The sequence below is a fragment of the Wasmannia auropunctata genome, unplaced genomic scaffold, assembly GCF_000956235.1.
Source record: "Wasmannia auropunctata unplaced genomic scaffold, wasmannia.A_1.0 LD309230.1, whole genome shotgun sequence".
Classification (NCBI taxonomy): Eukaryota; Metazoa; Arthropoda; class Insecta; order Hymenoptera; family Formicidae; genus Wasmannia; species Wasmannia auropunctata.
The window spans coordinates 1,331-21,237 of NW_012053660.1; the positions used below are offsets into that span (position 1 = coordinate 1,331).

The following is a 19,907-nucleotide window of genomic DNA, read 5'->3' on the forward strand; positions in this document are numbered from 1 at the left end:
GTTCTCTCCTTGAGTCTCAATATACAGAATAATTATCTCAAGTATCCTAAATAGAAATACAGAAATACTGAATACTTTACGCAGTATATGTGTATGTGTTATTTAAAATCAGTTAATTTTTATTAAAAATACATTGGTCTACTTATACACGGAGCAGTCACACACAATGTTTCCTGTTTAATTCGTGCATACATGATTTGATAAGTCATTTATATTATAACAATTATGCATTGTTTTATTATGCAATAACATTATGTTATTTCTATACCTCTTTACTACATTTTTTATTTTAATAGTTGTTAACAAATGCTAAGAAAAAAATTAATTATCGCAATCATATTAAATGACTTAATCGTTTAATTGTACATACATATGAGATATTGTCGATCGAAGAGCACCATGGTTACTTACTAGTAACAAATGACATCAGTATTTCAAGGCGCCAACGGCTCGCAGTTTTAAATTGAAAACTCCTGAGTGTAGATCAACGAAACGTCTATGTCGGTGTTACATATTTGCGGTGGTACATATTTACTAGAATTCAAAGGCTATAGTCAAAAAGAAGCTTTAATAATAAAACATATACTAATATTAATAGTAAAAATTAATCTATTTAGTGCAGTGTAATCTATAAATATAGGTTGTACTCTGCTAATAATGCTCAGTTCGTTAACAACGTTCCAAGAAAGCGTCAAGTGTAAAGTGTGGAAAAAATGGCAGTTGTTTCACGCTACGGACTTTCAATCGCTGATGTATCCCTGCTTCACATTCTGCAGCGTTCTTGGACTATTCCCATACAAAATCAACGGCTCGACTTTCGAAACATCCAAACAACGTTACATTTTACCAACTGTCGTTCTTTGTGTCCTCTGCAGTTACGAGCTGATAGTGCTTTATGAGATCGACATTACTCAAACGATCAAATTCAAAGGAGTACCTAAGACACTTGAGCGTAACTGCTTTTACATACTTGGTAATTTTATCGCGGTCGTTACATACATTCTAAGTGGTCCTCGAATGCACTTGCTCCAGTCCATAATGAATGTCTCTTCGAATCTGCCTCTCAATTCATATCAACAACTGTCTAAATTGATCCATACTAAGGATGTCATTGGTTTCGTCTTTTTAATCGGGGAAATGGTGTTTTATTATTCCACCTTGGATTTCGATACTTGGCATAAAGCTTTTGTACCGTATCTCAATTTCCTGATTTTCCAGACGGATATGCTATATATGAATTGTGTTTGTATATTAAAGGCCTGTTTCAAAAGAATCGACGATAATCTAATAAATTTGCGGGACCACGTGGTGAACGATCAGCCACATCTCCTGAGGCGGAACTATCACGTGAAGAGAAATCCGCTTCTGTTAATGGAACTCAAGGCTTTGAAGAAGCAGCATTTGGCGATCAGCGACACGGTGGAGATGTTAAACGTGATTTTCAGTTTGCAGATCATCGCTTCCGTAATTCTGACTTTTGCCGAAATCACTTTTCAATTGTACTTTTATATAATGCATTGGAAAATTGGTGTGTTAATGAACAATCTGAGTCACCGAGCTTATAATGTGCTTTTGGTAGTATTTATGACATATTACACTATAAAAATTGTGTTAATAGTATGGGCCTGTGAGACCGGTAAAGACCAGGCCATTAAAATCGGCACCACTATTCACGAGCTGCTTAACGACGTTACAGATGAACAAATCAAAAGCGAGGTAATTTTTTATTAAAGAATAGGTATTTTAATTAAAAGAAATTTTACAGAGTTAATAATGAGAGTTATAACCTCGTATTTAATTATATTTTAATTTCAAATGTTGCAGTTGCAGTTGTTTTCCTTGCAGATACTGCACCGCGAAAATGCGTTCACCGCAAAGGGTCTCATTGTGGATGCTACTCTTCTCACTGCAGTAAGTAGGTGATTATTTATTTCTCGATTAATTCAACGTGTATTGTTAATTTTCATAATTTTGATTTTAGATAGTGGGCAACATAACTACATATCTACTAATCTTAATACAATTCTTGATTGCCGCAAATTCTTGCCACGGAAAATTAACACATAATATTACAGAAATAAACTTTTAAAAAGAGGTATCAATTAATTAATAAAATATATTAAATAATGAAAATTCTTTCTTTTTTTAATGTTATGAGAATATGTATAAATATGTTTGTGTGTACAGATAAATTCTTACATCATGCATACATAATATAATATTGAATTCTAGAAATAAACGTTTAATATGTTTTACTCTTTCTTGCTGATGTGTTTGCCGACCTTGAGGTATAATGAATATATTTGTGGAAAATATCGTTTTAAGTTCATTATATAGTTTTAAGTTCATAAATAATCTAACTACTACTTCGTTATGATATTAAAACATATTAATATTAATATTAATAAGATAATACAATTTTGAATTTATTTCTAATAATAAAAGATATTCAATGTTTCAGATTTCTTCTCAAAATATGCATCGTTTTATACTTAATGGTTCAAGGTTTAGTAACAAAAATATAAATAAAATGGAATTAAAATTACTTTTTATCAATACTATATCGACTAAGATTAGTGGAAACATAGCAATAAACAATTTAAAATGAAAACTTAATGTTCTACACTGTAAACTGTAACACATGTGATTTTTAAGAATTTTGTTGTTACAAATTATCCATTTCTTCTTATTACTGGCAATTGATTCATAGAATGTTACATGTTATTTTGTTAGTGTTAAATTACTTTTAATTATTTATTTAACGTAAAGAAATAAACTTCATAAAACTACAACACGCGTTATGCAATCCATATTTATTAAGCTGGATAGATTTTTAATAGACTTATAAATGCACGATTTATCATGCACAACTACAATTAAGATTAAATAATAACAATATACCAATAGAAATCGTTTTATTGGTATTAATACTTTTGAATATGCAAAAATATGTAATAATATTCTTAAACTGCCAATTACAATCACACACATACAAATTCTCAAAGCTGATCCATATATGTAGGCGATTATATCTGGCACGTTCTTGACGATGTCTATTATTTTATAAAAATATTGTTGATGGTGAGAGCCTGTAAGATCGACAAGGATTAGTCTGCTTTTTATGAAAATGTACTTTAATGGTAATACGATATTTTATATAATAAATATAACGAATTTATGATTACTTCTTCCAGTTCTGTTATTAATTTACAATTTGTTGTCACAGTTGCAGTGGTTTTCCTTGTAAATTCTGCATCACGGAAATATGTCCTCCGCAAAGAGTCTCACTGTAGACGCGACGCTTCTCCCTGCAGTAAGTTATCGATCATTTGCCTTTATGTATTAATATTGATTTTTTCTTTTTAATTTTGTTTCGATGATGGATAACATCAGCACATATTTATTAACTTTAATGAAGTGTTTACATGACACAACATTACAAAAATTCATTGAAAAAATTCATTGAAAAAATAATGGAGTGATATTGAATTAGTAAATATATCTATTTCAGTAATCGAAAATTATACTTTTTCATAGAATATTGTAGTAAAATATTGTCACATAATATTATAACATTCACTAGTACGTTTACATATATAATATATATGTATACAAACTTTATAAATACTTCTACTAGTAACATCTAATTGCAATTTAACTTGTTTCATTGGTTTAAATGTATCGTATAAAACACAATACATATATTTACAAAAAATTTTGATCATTGAAAATGTCACATACAATATATTTTTCACCCTTATATAAAAGTTAAAACAAATTTCCCTGTCTCTTTCTCAATGTAAATACTGATAATTAATATATATATATATAACTTAAGATTCTTAATGTGCAAAAAATATATAAAAATGTATAACAAACTACTTAAACAGTCTCTTCAAAGTATATACATATTTGCTCTTCCAACTTAATTTATCAACAATAAATTCGAAATTTTGTCAAGGCAATATTTGATTTCATGCATTATCACAATAATAAAATTTGTGTGTTTTACCATACATCTAATCTCTTTGTAATTATTAAAACATAAAAATAATCTTGTTAATTTGTAGCCTATAGATCGTGATGTAATTATTAATAACAATTCCATCAGTCAAGATAAAAAATTGACTAAAAAAATTGATAAAAAATTCTAATCTAGATAATAGTGTTGTTCTATTACAACTTCATTTCACAATATTACATTTGTTATTCTTATTTCCTTCGCGACAGTATTAGTGTTTCTCAAAACGTACACAGTTTAATTATATTCGTACACAAGTTATTCATGTATAATATGATACAGAATACACACAAAATAAATATGTATTCGCAATACTAATTTTCAATTTTAATAGTTGGTGTGACAAATACTAATATAGCAAACTATTGGTCACAATCATATTAAAATAAATTAATCGTTTAATTGTTCTTACGAGATATTGTCGATCGAAGAATACCATGGTTACTTACTACTAACAAATAACACCAATGCCAATGTTTCAATGCAGCAACGGTTCGCAGTTTTTAACAGAAAACTTCTGAGTGTAGATCAATCGGTTACGAATTTGTTAGAATTCAAAAGGATTTACTCAGAAAGAAAGACCTAGTAATAAAACATATACTAATATTATAGTATAAAAATTAATCAATTTTTGGCAGTGTAATCTTTAAATATACATTGTACTCATATTCCGCTGATAATGCTCAGTTTATTAACAACATTCCAAGGAAGCGTCAAGTGTAAAGTGTGGAAAAAATTGCGGTTGTTTCACGCTACGGACTTTCAATCGCTGATGTATCCCTGCTTCACCTTTTGCAGCGTTCTCGGAATATTCCCGTACAAAATCAATGGCTCGACTTTCGAGACTTCCAAACAACGTTACATCCTATCAACTGTTGTTCTTTGTGTCCTCTGCATTTATGAGCTGATAGTGCTTTATGAGATCGACATTACTCAAACGATCAAATTCAAAGGTGTCCCGAAGACACTTGAGCGTAACTGCTTTTACATACTTGGTAATTTTATCGCGATCGTTACATACATTCTGAACGGTTCTCGAATGCACTTGCTCCAGAACATAATGAATGTCTCTTCGAATCTGCCTCTCGATTCATATCAGAAGCTGTCTAAATTGATCCATATCAAAGATATTATTGGTTTCTCCTATTTAATCTGGGAAATGGTGTTTTATTATTCCACCTTGGATTTCGATACTTGGCATAAAGCTTTTGTACCGTATCTCAATTTCCTGATCTTCCAGACGGATATGCTATATATGAATTGTGTTTGTATATTAAAGGCCTGTTTCAAAAGAATCGACGATAATCTGATGAATTTACGGGAGCACGTGGTAAACGATCAGCCGCATCTCCTAAGGCGAGTCTATCACGAGCAGAGAAATTCGCTTCTGTTAAAAGAACTCAAGGCTTTGAAGAAGCAGCATCTGGCGATCAGTGACACGGTGCACAAGTTAAACATGATTTTTAGTCTACAGCTTCTTGCTACCATAGTTCTGACTTTTGCCGAACTCACTTTCGAATTGTACTTTTATATAATGCATTGGAAAATCGGCATGTTAATGAACAATGTCAGCCATCCGATTTATGATTTTCTTTTGGCAGTATCTATGACATATTACACTATAAAAATTGTGTTGATAGTATGGGCCTGTGATACTGGCAAAGATCAGGCCACGAAAATCGGCATCACCGTTCATGAACTGCTTAATGATATTACAGATGAGCAAATCCAAGACGAGGTAATTTTGAATAAAAAAAGATACTTACTAAAATAAATTTAACAGAGTTATTGGGAATTATAATCTTGTGTTTAATTATGTTTTAATCTCAAATGTTGCAGTTGCAGTTGTTTTCCTTGCAAATACTGCACCGCGAAAATGCGTTCTCCGCGAAGGGTCTCATTGTGGATGCTACTCTTCTCACTGCAGTAAGTGGGCGATTATTTATTTCTTAATTAATTCGACGTATATTGTTTATTTTCTTATTTCTGATTTTAGATAGTGGGTAACATAACTACATATCTATTAATCTTAATACAATTTTTAATTGCCACGAATTTTTGCAATGGAAAGCAAGCACATAATATTACAGAAATAAATTATTAAAAAGAGGTATTAATTAATAAATAAAATATTTTATACGAAATGATAAACATTCTTTTTTTTTAAATTAGTGAGAATATGTGCATAAATATGTATGTGTACAGACAAATTTTTATGTCACTCATATACAATATTGATACAATTCAATACAATTTTGTAGAAATAAACATTTATTATATTTTATTCTCTCTTGCTTATGTGTATACCTTGAGGCATGAATATATTTATGGAAAATATCGCTTTAAATTCATTAAATAATTTAACAACTGTTTTGTCAACAAAATAAAACATATTAATGTTAATATTAATAAGATAATACAATTTTGAATTGATTTCTAATACATAAAAGATATTCAATTATTATTCAGATTCAAAATATTATGCATCTATAATGATTCAAGGTTTAGTAACAATAATATAAATAAAAAAGAATTAAGATTTCTTTTTATCAATGCCATGTTGACAAGAATTAGTGGAAATACAGCAGTAAACTATTTAAAATGAAACCTTTGCAAATTATAAAACATGTAGTTTAAAAATTTTGTTCCTTATTGTTACAAATTACTTTTTTTCTTATTACTAGCAATTGATTCATAGAATTTTATCTATCTCTACATATTATTATTAAATCATTTTGAATTATTTAACGCAAAGAAATAAATTGCATGAAACTATAGAACGTGCTATGTAATGTATGTTAAGCTGAATACATATTTTAATAATTTACGATTTGCGATTCACAATTATCAACTGTAATTAGGATTAAATAATAAAAATATATCGATAGAAATAATCGTTTTATTGACATCAAAATATATTTGAATATGCAAAAATATGTAATAATATTCTTAAAAATGCAAATTACAATCACACACATACAAAATCTCAAAGTTGCAGTAAAAGTATCAAACATCCTGTAATTCAATAAAAATCTAATATTAAAAATCAAAAAGTTATTAACAAAATTACTTTGAAAAAGTTACTGATACAGCATAATCAATATTTTCTGTTTGAAGTATGATTTGATGAGTTATGAGTCATTATGCTTTGTTTTGTTATACTCTGTATACCGAAGATAATTACCGATCGAAGAGCACCATGGTTACTTTACGACTAACAATTTCTTAAGAATTATTCGATGCAACAACTACTTGCAGTTTCGAACTGAAGCTCGTCGAGTTTACGACAAAGTTATCGACAAAGAGTTTATATCGTTGTAAACACACGAAGTTAAAGGCAACATTCATAAATATCTCTCGCAATAAAGCCCATGTTAATGCTAAACTGCAACAATTAATAATTTTTTGACAGCATAATCTAGATTGTTATATAGCATAGGATAATTCGACTCCTATATTCTGCTGATAATGATAAATCCGTCCGATAAATTAAAACTTCGAAGACGCGCTAAGTGTAAAATGTGGAAAAAATGGCAGTTGTTCCATGCTACGGATTTTCAATCGCTGATGTATCCCTGCTGTTTCATCTTCTGCAGTGTTCTCGGAACATTTCCATATAGAGTCAACGGTTCGACTTTCGAACCTTCCAAACAACGTTATATTCTATCAACTATCATTCTTTGTGTTCTCTGTATTTACGAGCTAGTAGTGCTCTATAAGATTAACATTAGTAAAACGATCAACGGAAATATGCCTAAAACTATACACCGTAACTGCTTTTACATTCTCGGTAATTTTATTGCGATCGTTACGTATATTTTGAGCGGTCCTCGAATGCACTTGCTCCAAGCCATAATGAATGTATCTTCAAATCTGCCCCCCGATTCGTATGAAAAACTATCTAGACTGATGCATACCAAGGACATCTTCAGTTTCTTCGTTTTAATCATTGCAGCAATAATTTATTACCTCAAGTTGAATTTCGATACCTGGTACAAAGCGCATGCGCCGTACATTACTATGCTGCTGTGTCAAATGGATATGCTGTATGTGAATTGTGTTTGTGTATTAAAGGCCTGCTTCAAAAAAATCGACGACAATCTGACAAATTTGCGGGAGCTTGTCGTGAACGATGAGCCGCATCTCCTGAGGCGAATCTATCACGAGCACAGAAATTCATTTCTGCTAATGGAGCTTAGGGCTTTGAAGAAGCAGCATAGAGCGATCAACGACACAGTGCAGATGCTAAATACGATTTTCAGTCTGCAGCTCCTTGCTACCATAATTTTGACTTTTATCGAGCTCACTTTCCATCTGTACCACCACGTAACGCGATGGAAAGACAACATTGAAAAACTGGGAATGAACAATATAGGCGGCCAACTTTTTGATCTGTTTTCAATAATATCTATGATATATTACTCTGTAAAAATAATATTGATAGTATGGGTCTGTGAGACTGGTAAAGACCGGAGTGTGAAGATTGGAATTACCGTTCACGATCTGCTTAACAACATCTCAGATAAGAAACTTAAAGTTGAGGTAATTAAAGAAATAAAATTTTATTTCTATATTCGTCTCAAGATATTCCGCTTCTTAATGTAACTTTTGTATGTAAAATATAACATAATTAATAGCAATTTTACAATCCTCTATTTAACTGTATTATAACCTCACGTTTGCAGTTGCAGCTGTTTTCCTTGCAAATACTGCAACGCGAAAATGCGTTCTCCGCGAAAGATCTCATTGTGGATGTTACTCTTCTCGTTGCGGTAAGTGAAGCGATTATTTAATATTTGCTTCTTAATTAATTTGATGTGTATTGTTTACTTAATTTTGATTTCAGATAGTGAGTAACATAACTACGTATCTACTAATCTTAATACAATTTTTGATTGCCGAGAAATTCTGCAACGTAAAGATAGCAAATAATGTTACACAAATAACATAATTAAAAAGAGACATAATAATTAATAATAGAAATATATTAATTAATAACAGAAATATATTATTTAATTAAGATACTTATTCTTTTTAACTTTATAAGAATATGTACCTACATTTATGTACAGACAAAATTTTATATATATATTGCATGTATAATATTCAATTGTAAAAATGAGTCTTTAACATATTTTATTCTTTTGTTTATGTATCAAAGCATCTGATAAATATGTTTATGAAAAATATCGCTCTAGACTCATTAAATAATATTTAACGTGCCTAATTTAACTGTTACTTTGTTAACATTAAAATATATTAATGTTAAATATATTAATAAGCTAGAGAGTGTAATTTTAAATTTATTTATAATATGTAAAAAAGTATTCAATTAATGTATCAGATTTCCTCTCAAAATCCCTCTCAATATTCCTCTCAAATTCATTCTGCGATGGCTTAAGGTTTAGTAAGAATATAAATAAGGAATTAAGATTTTGTTGCATTAATACTATATTGTGTGGCGACGCTTAGTGCAAATTTAATTTTAAATAATTTAAAATAAATAACATTTTAATGTTTTATGTAAACTGTAAAACATAATTTTCAAGAAATTTATCATCATTCATTGTCATTATAGAACCTTTATTTTTTTCTTTTTAACAATTGATTCATAGCAATATTATCTATTTTTGTTATTTTGTTACTGTTAACTTATAAAGTATTAAAATTCACCGCTAAAATTTTTTATCAGTGTAAATGCGTCTTTCGAATTTTAAAGTAACATATTGACTGAACGCTCCATTGAGACGATTCAATATGTACTAGTTCGTTTTTGTAAAGACTGATTGTGTTGTATTTATATGAATCAATAACTTCCTCAAAGTGACTTTAATAATAACTTTCAAACTTTTAAATATTAAATTTTTATTGTATAGATAAAGTGTGTTGCGTGGGATGCTTTCTATTTCACATATGTGCATACATGATTTGCTGAGTTACAGCAATTGTTTCGTTTTATTATACTTTGCACATCACAGTTGATAATTACCGATCGAAGAGCACCATGGTTACTTTACGAATAACAATTGAACGTAAGTTGTTGTTTTGACGCAGAAATTACTTGCAGTTTTGAGTTGAAATTCGCCGGGTGTAGATCGACGAACAGTCCATATCACACAAACAAACTTGAAAGCTATACACACAGAAAGAAATTCTCACAGTAAAACTCATTTTAATGTTGAAGTGCAAAGATTAACATTTTTTTTTGGGCAGTGTAATCTAGGTTTTTGATATCAATTTATTGCATTGCGCCGATAATAATGAATCTGTCAATGAAATTTCAAAGCTGCATCAAGTGCAAAATGTGGAAAAAATGGCAGCTGTTCCACGCCACGGACTTTCAATCGCTGATGTATCCCTGCTTCGCTTTTTGCCGCATACTCGGAATATTTCCATATAGGATCAACGCTTTGGCTTTTGAAGCTTCGAAACGGCGCTACATACTGACGACTATCGTTATTTGCGTTCTCTGTATTCACGAACTAGTAACGCTGTATGAAATTGACATTAGTGGAACGATCAAATGCACAAACATACCTGAAACTCTTGAACGCAACTGTTTTTACGTACTCGGTGTTTTTATCGCGATCGTTACGTATATTTTGAGCGGCCGTCGCATGCATTTGCTCCAGACCATAATGGAGATTTCTTCGAAATTGTCGCCTGATTCGTATCGGAAGCTGTCTAGACTGATCCACGCAAAAGATATTTTCGGTTCCCTTTTTCTAATCGGACAAGCGACATTATATTATTCTATGATGGATTTCGGTAACTTGCAAAAGATTTTGGTGCTGTACATCCTCCTGGTAATATTTCAAATGGATATGCTGCACATGAATTGCGTGTGTGTATTAAAGGCCTGTTTTAAAGAAATCAACGATAATCTGGTGAATTTGCGGGAGCTTATAGTGAACGACGAGTCACATCGTCTGGAGCCGATTTATCACAAGCACAGAAATCCGTTCTTATTAAAGGAAATCAAAGCCTTGAAGAAGCAACATTTGGTGGTCAGCGACACAGTGCAAGCGTTGAACATGATTTTCAGTCTACAGCTCCTCGCTAGCGTAGTTATGACTTTTGCTGAAATTACTTTTCAACTATACTTTTATATACTTCATTGGAAAATTGGCATGTTAATAACCAATATAGAACACGAACTCTATGATGCATTATTGGTAACATCTATGACGTATTATTGTATCAAAATAGCATTGACGGGATGGGCTTGTGATACAGGCAAAGATCAGGCCATGATGATCGGTATCACCGTTCACGAAATAATGAATGATGCCATTGATAAACAAATCAAAGACGAGGTAAATAAAAAATAAAATAAAATTTGAGTTGCTTATTTTTGTGAAGATATCTCGTGTATTAATGAGAATCCTTATATATTAAATTTAGTACAGTTAGTGATCATTTTTTGCTTTTGAATTTAACTATCTTCTAATCTGACATGTGTAGTTACATCTATTTTCCTTGCAAGTACTGCATCGCGATAATACATTCTCCGCAAAGGGTCTTATAGTAGACGCGACACTTCTCGTTGCGGTGAGTGAACAATTATTTGTTTTAAACAACGTATAGTATTTGTTTTGCTTACTTATATAATTTTAATTTCAGATAGTGACTAACATCACTACATATCTATTAATTTTAATACAGTTCTTGGTTGCCGATCAGGTTTGTAATAAAAAAGTTACGTACAATGTTAATTAAAAAAAGAAACATAATTACAAATAAAAAATATATTTTTAAATGTTCAACGTATGTTTTAGCATTACTTGTGTATGTATATATAATGTATATATTATAGAGACAAAATTTTATACATATAATATGTTACTATTTAGTAGTAAAAATAAATCTTTGATGTATTTAATGTGTACCCTGTTAAATATATATAATAAATAAATAATTTGTAAGAAATATCGTTTTAATAATATTAAAATTAATTTGATGTTAAAATTTGTTAGTAACTTATTGTGTTTACATTGATCAGTAGTAAAGAAAACATATTTGTAATTAATAATTAAAATTAATTTTCAAAAACAGTTTATTGAATATTTCTAGGCATTTTGAGCTTTTTATTAATAATGATCAAAGAAAATTTCATTGCAATGTAATCGATGAATTAGATGCATTACATGATAACATTCATGCCTTTCACCGTCACATCCTCTTACTGTTATTGAAAGAAAAAAGATCATCCATTCTGTATGTAACCAGCTATAAATTATGATCTGTTAAAAATTTTACCAAGGAAAATACATCGATTAACTTTAATCTAGATAAGTAGTTAGATTAATTCTAATCAATAGCACTGTCCCTGCATTCTAATTTCAATTTATTAATATTATATTTGTTACACAAATTGCTTTTCACATTTCAAACGCAACGCAAGTTAATAATATTTTAGTATTCAATATTGTAAAAGAGAATTGAGTTTAATTTAAAACATTTTCATAAATTGACAAACAATTCATAATTAACTTCATAAAATAAATATCAATAATAGTATATTTTGATGGAGTAAAACAATCGTTAAAAATTATGATAATATATAAAAATATAATAATTAAAAATTAAAAATTTTAAGTATCAGAATTGTAGTTTAAAGAACATCCTACACAAAAAACTTCTATGGTATAATATATATATATACTGTATATATATACTATAATATATATATATATATATATATATATATATATATATATATACTGAATATAAAGAATAGAATTTTAGTTATTATTAGAATTGTTATTAACTTTAATTTATTAATTATAGGCTATGTAAACTGTGAACTTCTTGATCTGTATACATATAAGAGTTGATATATTGCCGATTTATCACAATAATTACACATCACTGTATTATGTAACAATATGTACGTTCATTCTAACAATAAGAATGACAAATGATCGAAAAGCGTCATGGTTACTTCACGGCTAACAAATAATTACTGAGTTTGGTCTCGCTTCTCGGTTATCGCAGTATTCGTCCACAGTCTTAAATTTAAATTTGTCAAGTGTAAATCGACAACAAGGAATATTGGAATACATAACGCATTCACTGTAGAAAGATAAAGGATTATAAAAAAGAAGTATTCGCGCAAATCATATTATTACCAAAGTGTATTGATAAGTGAGATTGATTTTTAAACTGTGTCAATGAAACAAATTGAGATTTTTCACAGTAAGGATAATGTTCAATCCTTCTTCAAAATTCCAACGACGAGTCAAGGGCAAAATACGGAAAAGATGGCGATTATTTTACGCCACGGACTTTCAATCCTTGATGTGTCCCTGCTTCACCGTCTGTCGTATTTTCGGAATGTTTCCGTACAGGATCAGCGCTTCAACTTTCGAGATTAACAAACCGCTCTTTATCTTGTGGACCGTCATTATCTGCGCTTGCTGTATTTGCTGGCTGATCATATTGTATGAGATTCACATTTCCGGAAAGATCAACATGACAATTAGCATGCCCAAGATTCTCGAGCGTAGTAGTTACTACACGCTCAGCAATTTTATCGCAGTCGTCACGTACATTTTGAGTGGGCCACGAATGCATTTGCTTCAGACCATATTGGACATCTCGTCGACACTGCCGTCGAAATCATACCGAAAGCTATCTTGGCTGATCCACACGAAGGATATTGTCGGTTTCTTTTATATAATTGGGACCGCGTTAATATATTATACTAAAATAGATCTCTATCACTTCTTAAGATTCTTCATAATTTATATCAACTTACTGGTATTTCAAATGGATATGATGTATATAAATTGTGTTTGTGTATTAAAGGCCTGCTTCAAAAGACTAAATGACAATTTGGCAAATCTGCAGAAGGTCCTCGTGAATAATGAGCCTCATTTCTCCAGGCTGATTTATTACGAACAGAGGAATCCATTTCTACTGATGAAACTCAAAACCCTGAAAAAGCGGCATCTGACAGTCAGCGATACAGTGCAGAGGCTGAACATAATCTTCAGTTCGCAACTCTTAGCTACTATGATCATGACTTTTATTCAGCTTACATTTAATATATACTATTATGTACTGCACTGGACAGAAGGTGTATTAATACACGTTATGGAAGAGCAATTATATCACGCGTATTTCGTCATAGTCATTATGATTTTTGTCACAAAGACCTCATTGATAGTATGGGCTTGCGAGACCGGTAAGAATCAGGCCTCACAAATCGTCACCACCATTCACGATGTGTTGAACTGCACCAACGACAGGCAAATCAAAGACGAGGTAGTGTAAGATGATAATTTAATTTGAATATATTTTTTGTAAGCATATGCCAAAGTGATTTTTACGCGTCAAAACTGCTGGATATATAATTATATTTCCAATTCTGTATTTAACCGTTTCGCGATCGAACATTATTGCAGTTGCAGCTGTTTTCCTTGCAAATATTACATCGCAAAAATATATTCTCTGCGAAGGGTCTTACTGTGGACGCAACGCTTTTTGCTGCGGTAATTGATAACATACCTTTATTAAATAAATATAAATTGTTTATCTGTTTGATTTTACTTTCAGATAGTGTCTAATGTCACCACGTACATATTAATCTTAATACAATTTTCAAAGGCATCGAATTTTTGCGATGAAAAGACAGCAACCAATGTTACACAATCTGCTTAAAAAAAAGATAAATAAAAATCAAATGAAAATATTTTTAAATATTAACCTTGTAGTAAAAATGTGAAATATATATCACGCGTTTGATTAATATTAAAGCTCGTTATTACAAATTAAACGCATTATTTGATTCAGAGTCAATTTACTCGTGATATTTTGTCGACCAAAAATTCTGAATGTATAAAAGTAATTGTAATTTTCAATATAAAAACATAAAAAAGAGTATCTTATACATATCTTATATATTTATAATAAATATAATGCATGCATATATAAAATATATTTATATAGAAACAATCAGAAATATTAACTCAATATTGTATGACGCTAAATCTTATATCTCGGAATGTGAATGTAAACTTTGGAAATAAATAGTAATAAAGAAATATGTAATAAAAAAATGTTATTATAAATAAATTTTTAAAAGTTAGTACACATGGAGCTATTACGCAAAATACCGTTATTTTCGGTTCCATACGTATATACATATATAATTTGATGAGTCATTACATATTGTTTCTTCATACAGAAAATGATTGCCAATCGAAGAATGCCATGGTTACATTACACCCAACAAAATATCCATTTAGTCTCATTACTCAAGACAGCAATTAATAATAGTGTTAAATTCGTCGAGTGCACATCGACGACAAGAGGTCCATATTGATTTATGAATGAAAAAAGACAAAAGTAGTGCGCAAAAAATTTAAAGAAGCTATTCTAATCATATTCATATTAAAATAAAGGTGTATCAATACGTGATTAATAATTTGTAAATTGTCGACCATAAGTTAATTTCTCTCGTGACATATATCGCCGATCATGTACAATTTAACATCGAATTTCCAAGGAGAATCGAAAGACAAACAAAAAAGAAAGAGATGGAGACTATTCCATGCTAAGGATTTTCAATCCCTGATGTATCCTTGCTTCACGTTCTGCTATATTCTCGGTATATTTCCGTATAAGATTAATTCTTCGACCTTCGAACTTTCAAAATCGCGCTGTGTTTTCTCAACTGTCATTGTTTGCATTTGTGGTATTTATACATTAATGACGTTATACAATTCTTCCAATTTTGAACAAACTAATATCTTAGAGTTACCCTGGATTCTTGCGAATAATTGTGCGTTTGTGTTTGGCTGTTTTATAATGGTCGTAACATTTATTCTGAGCGGTCCGCGAATGCGCTTGCTCCAGATTATATTGAAGATCTCTTCAAGATTACCCCCGGAATCCTATCAAAAGCTATCTAGACTGATTCATGCTAAAGATATCATTAGTTTTTTTCATATAATTGGGATGTTATGTACATGCATTTATGCGTTGGAAATAAATTTCTTGATTGAAATATACATCAGTCTAGTGGTATTTCAAATAAATATGCTATATATGAATTGCGTTTGTGTAATAAAAGCCTGTTTTAAAAGAATCAACGATAATCTGGCGCATATGCGAGAGCTTGTGGCGAATAATGAGCCACATATCCCTAAACCGATCTACGAGCAAAAAAATCCATTTCTGATAATAAAGCTCAAGGTTCTAAGGAAGCAACATTTGACGATCAGCAATACAGTACAGATGTTAAACATGATCTTCAGTTTGCAGCTTCTTGCTACAGCAATCATAACATTTTCGGATATCACGATCATTCTATATTACTATATATTGCATGCGCTACATAACGAGTTGTGGTCAATTATGCCAGTTGTAAATCATATGTACTGTCTCTCACGCATGGCATACAACTTTATAAGAATAGCAATGATAGTGTGGGCCTGCGAAACGGGCAAGGATCAAGCCCTGCAAATCAGCACTTCTGTTCACGATATGTTTAATAGAATCACCGATAGGAAAATAAAAAATGAGGTAGTATAACAGAAAATTAAGCTCTTAGATTTCTTTTGAATTATGTTCTCGTGTGTCTTCGTGTATCAACACAATTTTTATTACTTTGTCAAATTTATAAGATTAATAATTATATTTTTTATGATTCTGCAGTTACATCTGTTTTCTCTGCAAACATTTCACTGCGAAAATACATTTTCCGCAAAAGGTCTCACTGTAAACGCGAAGTTTCTTGCTGCTGTGAGTAACTGATGTGTCTTAATAAGTTCTTAATCATAATTTCTTAATAAAAGTATTTTTTTATTAAGTATAGAACGTGTGTTTTATTTACTTTATAAAATTTTGATTTTAGATAGTGGGTAGCATCGTCACATACATATTAATATTATTCCAATTCATGCGCATGTCGCATTTATGTGAGAGAAAGCCAAACAATATTACAGGAGAAATTTAATTAAAAGAAGAAAAATAATTAAACATAGATATTAGACAGCGCATGTTTAAATATTAGATTATTATCATTTTTAGATATGAGTAGAATACAATCACTTGACATTTAATTCTTTTTTTGATACATATATGCATACAAATGTACATATACGTACAAAATTGGAATTAATTTTATTAAAGGTGAAATGAATGACTTAAGTTAATTTTTGAAAGCAAATCCAAACATTGCATATGTTTGCACGTTTGCACGTGGATTTTTGTTTATTGATTAAATAAAGCTTTCACGAAGAGTTTACAACAACGCATTATCACGATGATAATTTCCATGCCATTTATAAAGCCATTCTCTTATTATATAACAAAAATGCAAAATATCAATCAACTTTTCATTTTATGTGTGCATACGTAAGTTAGTGAGTCATATGTCATAACAATAAAACATTTCCACTCTAAGAGTAACAAATGACGATCGAAGACTGCCATGGTTACTTTACAACTAACAAATGTACTTCTTTGTCTCTCTGTTTGGCGCAAGATTTGCTCGCAGTTTTATACTTAAATTCATCGAGTGTAGAACAGGGAAATCACATCTGTACGAAGAGAAGAGCTTGAAGATTATATTCAGAAAAAAATATCGCAATTACATCTATATTAGTGCTAAAGCGTATCGATTAATAACATTTTACTTCTGTATAAATTTCTATTAAATCAGAATCTTAATCAGTTCAACAATTCCAAGTCAAAATAAAAATGCGGAAAAAATGGTGGCTATTCCATGCCACGGATTTCGAATCGTTAATGTATCCTTGCTTCATTTTTTGCCGCATTCTCGGAATATTTCCATACAAGATCAACGCTTCAACCTTCATAGCTTCAAAATCATGTTACATCTTATCAACCGTGATTGTCTGCATTTCTTGCATCTTAAATATGATATTTTTCAATACTATCATACCAGTATTCAACTTTGGAGATGTAATCCATAATTGTGATGTTGTCAGTTACTTAACGTTCTGTTGTTTCATAATGATCATCACGCACATCGTGAGTGGTCCACGAATGCGATTACTACAAACGATAACGAAGGTAACTTCGAAATTACCCTCGGAATCATATCAAAAGATGTCTAAATTCATTCATGTCAAAGATATACTGGGCATTATTCTTCGAGTCGTGCAATTATATACAAATTTTTCTAAAACACCTGAGTTTGACGTTAATTGTTGGTCTGTCCTGATCGTGATGGCTACAACACACGTCGCCTTACTGGTATTCCAGATAAATATGATGTATATAAATTGTGTTTATGTATTAAAGGCTTGTTTTAAGAGAATCAATGAAAATCTGGCACACATGCAAAGATTTATGGTAAACGATATAAAGTCATGTGTACCCAGTTTAATTCATAATAAGCACAGAAATCGATTTTTGATGATAAAACTCAAAATCTTGAAGAAGCAACATCTGACCGTTAGCAATACAGTGCAAATGCTGAATATGAACTTCAGCCTGCAAATCACTGCTATTATAGTCATGACCTACGTTACTATCACCTTTGAGTTGTATTTCTATATAGTGCGCTGGCAAGATGGAGTATTTTTTAATGTAGATACACAGTACCTTGATGTACTTATAACGTCCACGGGATATAATATTTTAAAAATAATATTACTTGTATGGGTCTGCGAGGCCAGTAAGAATCAGGCCCAAGAAATTGGTACTACTATTCACGATCTATTTAACAGCACCAATGATAAACAAATAAAAAATGAGGTAAACACATAATTTCATATATTTTATATATATATATATATAAATTTCTTAAAATGTACTGTAGGTACGCTACGTAACGCAACGCAATTATTTTAAACATTAGATCTGTCGAATTATGTTTATCAATTCTATTTTCTAACTCTGTATTTAATTGTTTTACGATCTAACATTATAGTTGCAGCTGTTTTCTTTACAAGTATTACATCGTAAAAATATATTTTCGGTGAAAGCTGTCAATGTAGATGCAAAACTTCTCACAGCAGTAAGTAATCAATCATTTGTTTTAATTAATGAAATATCCATTGTTTATATTTTTTATTTTCTTTTCAGATAGTGGGTAATATTACCATGTACCTATTAATCCTGATACAATTTTTAAACATGTCGCATTCATGCGATAGAAAAACAGCTCTCAGTGTTACACAATCGAACTAAAAAAGTACTTGATCAGATAATAAATTTATTTGAATATTAAAAGAAATAAAAATGACAAATTTTGTCACTGTTAATAAATTATTATCACAGTAACATCTTGTATTTACAAACAGATTTATTGTATATGTATATATGTAATAGATATAAAAAAATCGTGTAATACAAAAAATTGATATAAAAAAAACATGAATACAAATTATATTAATAGATACCCATTTTATATTAATAAAATTTTATTATTTTATAAAGATAATTTTTGATATAAAAATAAAAGAGATCTATATTTAAATATTTATAATATACATAATATGCATAATGTACAAGTATAAAAATATATGTATTCATATACGAACGATCAAGAATATTTTAGTCGAGGATCAAGTAATATCAAACGTCTTATGCGGAACGTAAACATAAACTTAAAAAAAATGGCGTAGTCATTAGAAAATACGTAATCGTTACAAATGCATTTTTAAAAGCTAACAATACACCGAAATATCGTGTAGAATATTTCTCCGTTTTCCTGTTTCATGTATATATAAACAATTTAATGAACTGCATGTCATAACAATTACATTCCTCTTTCATACAGAAATGACAATTGTCAATCAAAAATTGCCATCACGTCTAATAAAGTTTCCTTTTAGTCTTGTGTCACTATAGAAAAGACAACAATTTATATTCGCAGTATTGAAATTAAATTCAACGTGAGTACATC

At 30.2% G+C, this 19,907-nt stretch overlaps 6 protein-coding genes across 7 annotated transcripts; all 6 read left to right on the forward strand.

Moving 5' to 3' along the window:
• Positions 1–252: 252 nt before the first annotated feature.
• LOC105461099 (putative gustatory receptor 28a) lies at positions 253–4,073 on the forward strand. 2 transcript variants are annotated; one of them, XM_011707586.1, is made up of 5 exons: positions 253–1,528; positions 1,619–1,716; positions 1,825–1,911; positions 1,982–2,095; positions 2,233–4,073. In XM_011707586.1, exons 1-4 carry the CDS (start codon positions 658–660, stop codon positions 2,087–2,089), a joined length of 1,164 nt encoding a protein of 387 aa, XP_011705888.1. In that variant the 5' UTR covers positions 253–657; the 3' UTR covers positions 2,090–2,095; positions 2,233–4,073. The 2 variants fall into 2 exon arrangements, with proteins under 2 accessions (XP_011705888.1, XP_011705887.1); XM_011707585.1 differs by having other exon boundaries at positions 253–1,716; positions 2,462–4,073.
• A 311-nt stretch (positions 4,074–4,384) lies between these two features.
• Positions 4,385–6,110, forward strand: LOC105461100 (putative gustatory receptor 28a). The gene is made up of 2 exons (XM_011707587.1): positions 4,385–5,759; positions 5,861–6,110. The coding sequence occupies exons 1-2, from the start codon at positions 4,701–4,703 to the stop codon at positions 5,972–5,974; spliced, it is 1,173 nt and encodes a 390-aa protein (XP_011705889.1). The 5' UTR covers positions 4,385–4,700; the 3' UTR covers positions 5,975–6,110.
• Positions 6,111–7,876: 1,766 nt separating this feature from the next.
• LOC105461101 (putative gustatory receptor 28b) lies at positions 7,877–9,422 on the forward strand. Its single transcript, XM_011707589.1, has 4 exons — positions 7,877–8,563; positions 8,707–8,793; positions 8,868–8,936; positions 9,366–9,422. The coding sequence occupies exons 1-4, from the start codon at positions 7,877–7,879 to the stop codon at positions 9,420–9,422; spliced, it is 900 nt and encodes a 299-aa protein (XP_011705891.1).
• A 901-nt stretch (positions 9,423–10,323) lies between these two features.
• Positions 10,324–14,686, forward strand: LOC105461102. Its single transcript, XM_011707590.1, has 6 exons — positions 10,324–11,337; positions 11,486–11,572; positions 11,645–11,704; positions 13,832–14,290; positions 14,431–14,517; positions 14,582–14,686. The coding sequence occupies exons 1-6, from the start codon at positions 10,324–10,326 to the stop codon at positions 14,684–14,686; spliced, it is 1,812 nt and encodes a 603-aa protein (XP_011705892.1).
• Positions 14,687–16,135: 1,449 nt separating this feature from the next.
• On the forward strand, positions 16,136–16,985 carry LOC105461103 (putative gustatory receptor 28b). The gene is made up of 3 exons (XM_011707591.1): positions 16,136–16,552; positions 16,685–16,771; positions 16,884–16,985. The coding sequence occupies exons 1-3, from the start codon at positions 16,136–16,138 to the stop codon at positions 16,983–16,985; spliced, it is 606 nt and encodes a 201-aa protein (XP_011705893.1).
• Positions 16,986–18,007: 1,022 nt separating this feature from the next.
• LOC105461104 (putative gustatory receptor 28b) lies at positions 18,008–19,189 on the forward strand. Its single transcript, XM_011707592.1, has 4 exons — positions 18,008–18,250; positions 18,299–18,754; positions 18,930–19,016; positions 19,085–19,189. The coding sequence occupies exons 1-4, from the start codon at positions 18,008–18,010 to the stop codon at positions 19,187–19,189; spliced, it is 891 nt and encodes a 296-aa protein (XP_011705894.1).
• Positions 19,190–19,907: the final 718 nt, after the last annotated feature.

What these genes read in the sequence shown, in the direction of transcription:
- LOC105461100 (XM_011707587.1), top strand. Translation starts at nt 4,701, where the DNA reads ATGCTCAGTTTATTAACAACATTCCAAGGAAGCGTCAAGTGTAAAGTG. An exon ending in ATGAGCAAATCCAAGACGAG is followed by an intron (nt 5,760 to 5,860) that starts GTAATTTTGAAT and finishes CAAATGTTGCAG; the next exon opens with TTGCAGTTGTTTTCCTTGCA.
- LOC105461101 (XM_011707589.1), top strand. Translation starts at nt 7,877, where the DNA reads ATGAATGTATCTTCAAATCTGCCCCCCGATTCGTATGAAAAACTATCT. An exon ending in ATGTTACTCTTCTCGTTGCG is followed by an intron (nt 8,794 to 8,867) that starts GTAAGTGAAGCG and finishes TTTTGATTTCAG; the next exon opens with ATAGTGAGTAACATAACTAC. An exon ending in TTGCCGAGAAATTCTGCAAC is followed by an intron (nt 8,937 to 9,365) that starts GTAAAGATAGCA and finishes TTAATGTATCAG; the next exon opens with ATTTCCTCTCAAAATCCCTC.
- LOC105461099 (XM_011707585.1), top strand. Translation starts at nt 658, where the DNA reads ATGCTCAGTTCGTTAACAACGTTCCAAGAAAGCGTCAAGTGTAAAGTG. An exon ending in ATGAACAAATCAAAAGCGAG is followed by an intron (nt 1,717 to 1,824) that starts GTAATTTTTTAT and finishes CAAATGTTGCAG; the next exon opens with TTGCAGTTGTTTTCCTTGCA. An exon ending in ATGCTACTCTTCTCACTGCA is followed by an intron (nt 1,912 to 1,981) that starts GTAAGTAGGTGA and finishes TTTTGATTTTAG; the next exon opens with ATAGTGGGCAACATAACTAC.
- LOC105461103 (XM_011707591.1), top strand. Translation starts at nt 16,136, where the DNA reads ATGCGAGAGCTTGTGGCGAATAATGAGCCACATATCCCTAAACCGATC. An exon ending in ATAGGAAAATAAAAAATGAG is followed by an intron (nt 16,553 to 16,684) that starts GTAGTATAACAG and finishes ATGATTCTGCAG; the next exon opens with TTACATCTGTTTTCTCTGCA. An exon ending in ACGCGAAGTTTCTTGCTGCT is followed by an intron (nt 16,772 to 16,883) that starts GTGAGTAACTGA and finishes TTTTGATTTTAG; the next exon opens with ATAGTGGGTAGCATCGTCAC.
- LOC105461102 (XM_011707590.1), top strand. Translation starts at nt 10,324, where the DNA reads ATGTGGAAAAAATGGCAGCTGTTCCACGCCACGGACTTTCAATCGCTG. An exon ending in ATAAACAAATCAAAGACGAG is followed by an intron (nt 11,338 to 11,485) that starts GTAAATAAAAAA and finishes TGACATGTGTAG; the next exon opens with TTACATCTATTTTCCTTGCA. An exon ending in AGTTCTTGGTTGCCGATCAG is followed by an intron (nt 11,705 to 13,831) that starts GTTTGTAATAAA and finishes TGTGTATTAAAG; the next exon opens with GCCTGCTTCAAAAGACTAAA.
- LOC105461104 (XM_011707592.1), top strand. Translation starts at nt 18,008, where the DNA reads ATGATCATCACGCACATCGTGAGTGGTCCACGAATGCGATTACTACAA. An exon ending in CAACACACGTCGCCTTACTG is followed by an intron (nt 18,251 to 18,298) that starts GTATTCCAGATA and finishes TATGTATTAAAG; the next exon opens with GCTTGTTTTAAGAGAATCAA. An exon ending in ATGCAAAACTTCTCACAGCA is followed by an intron (nt 19,017 to 19,084) that starts GTAAGTAATCAA and finishes TTTTCTTTTCAG; the next exon opens with ATAGTGGGTAATATTACCAT.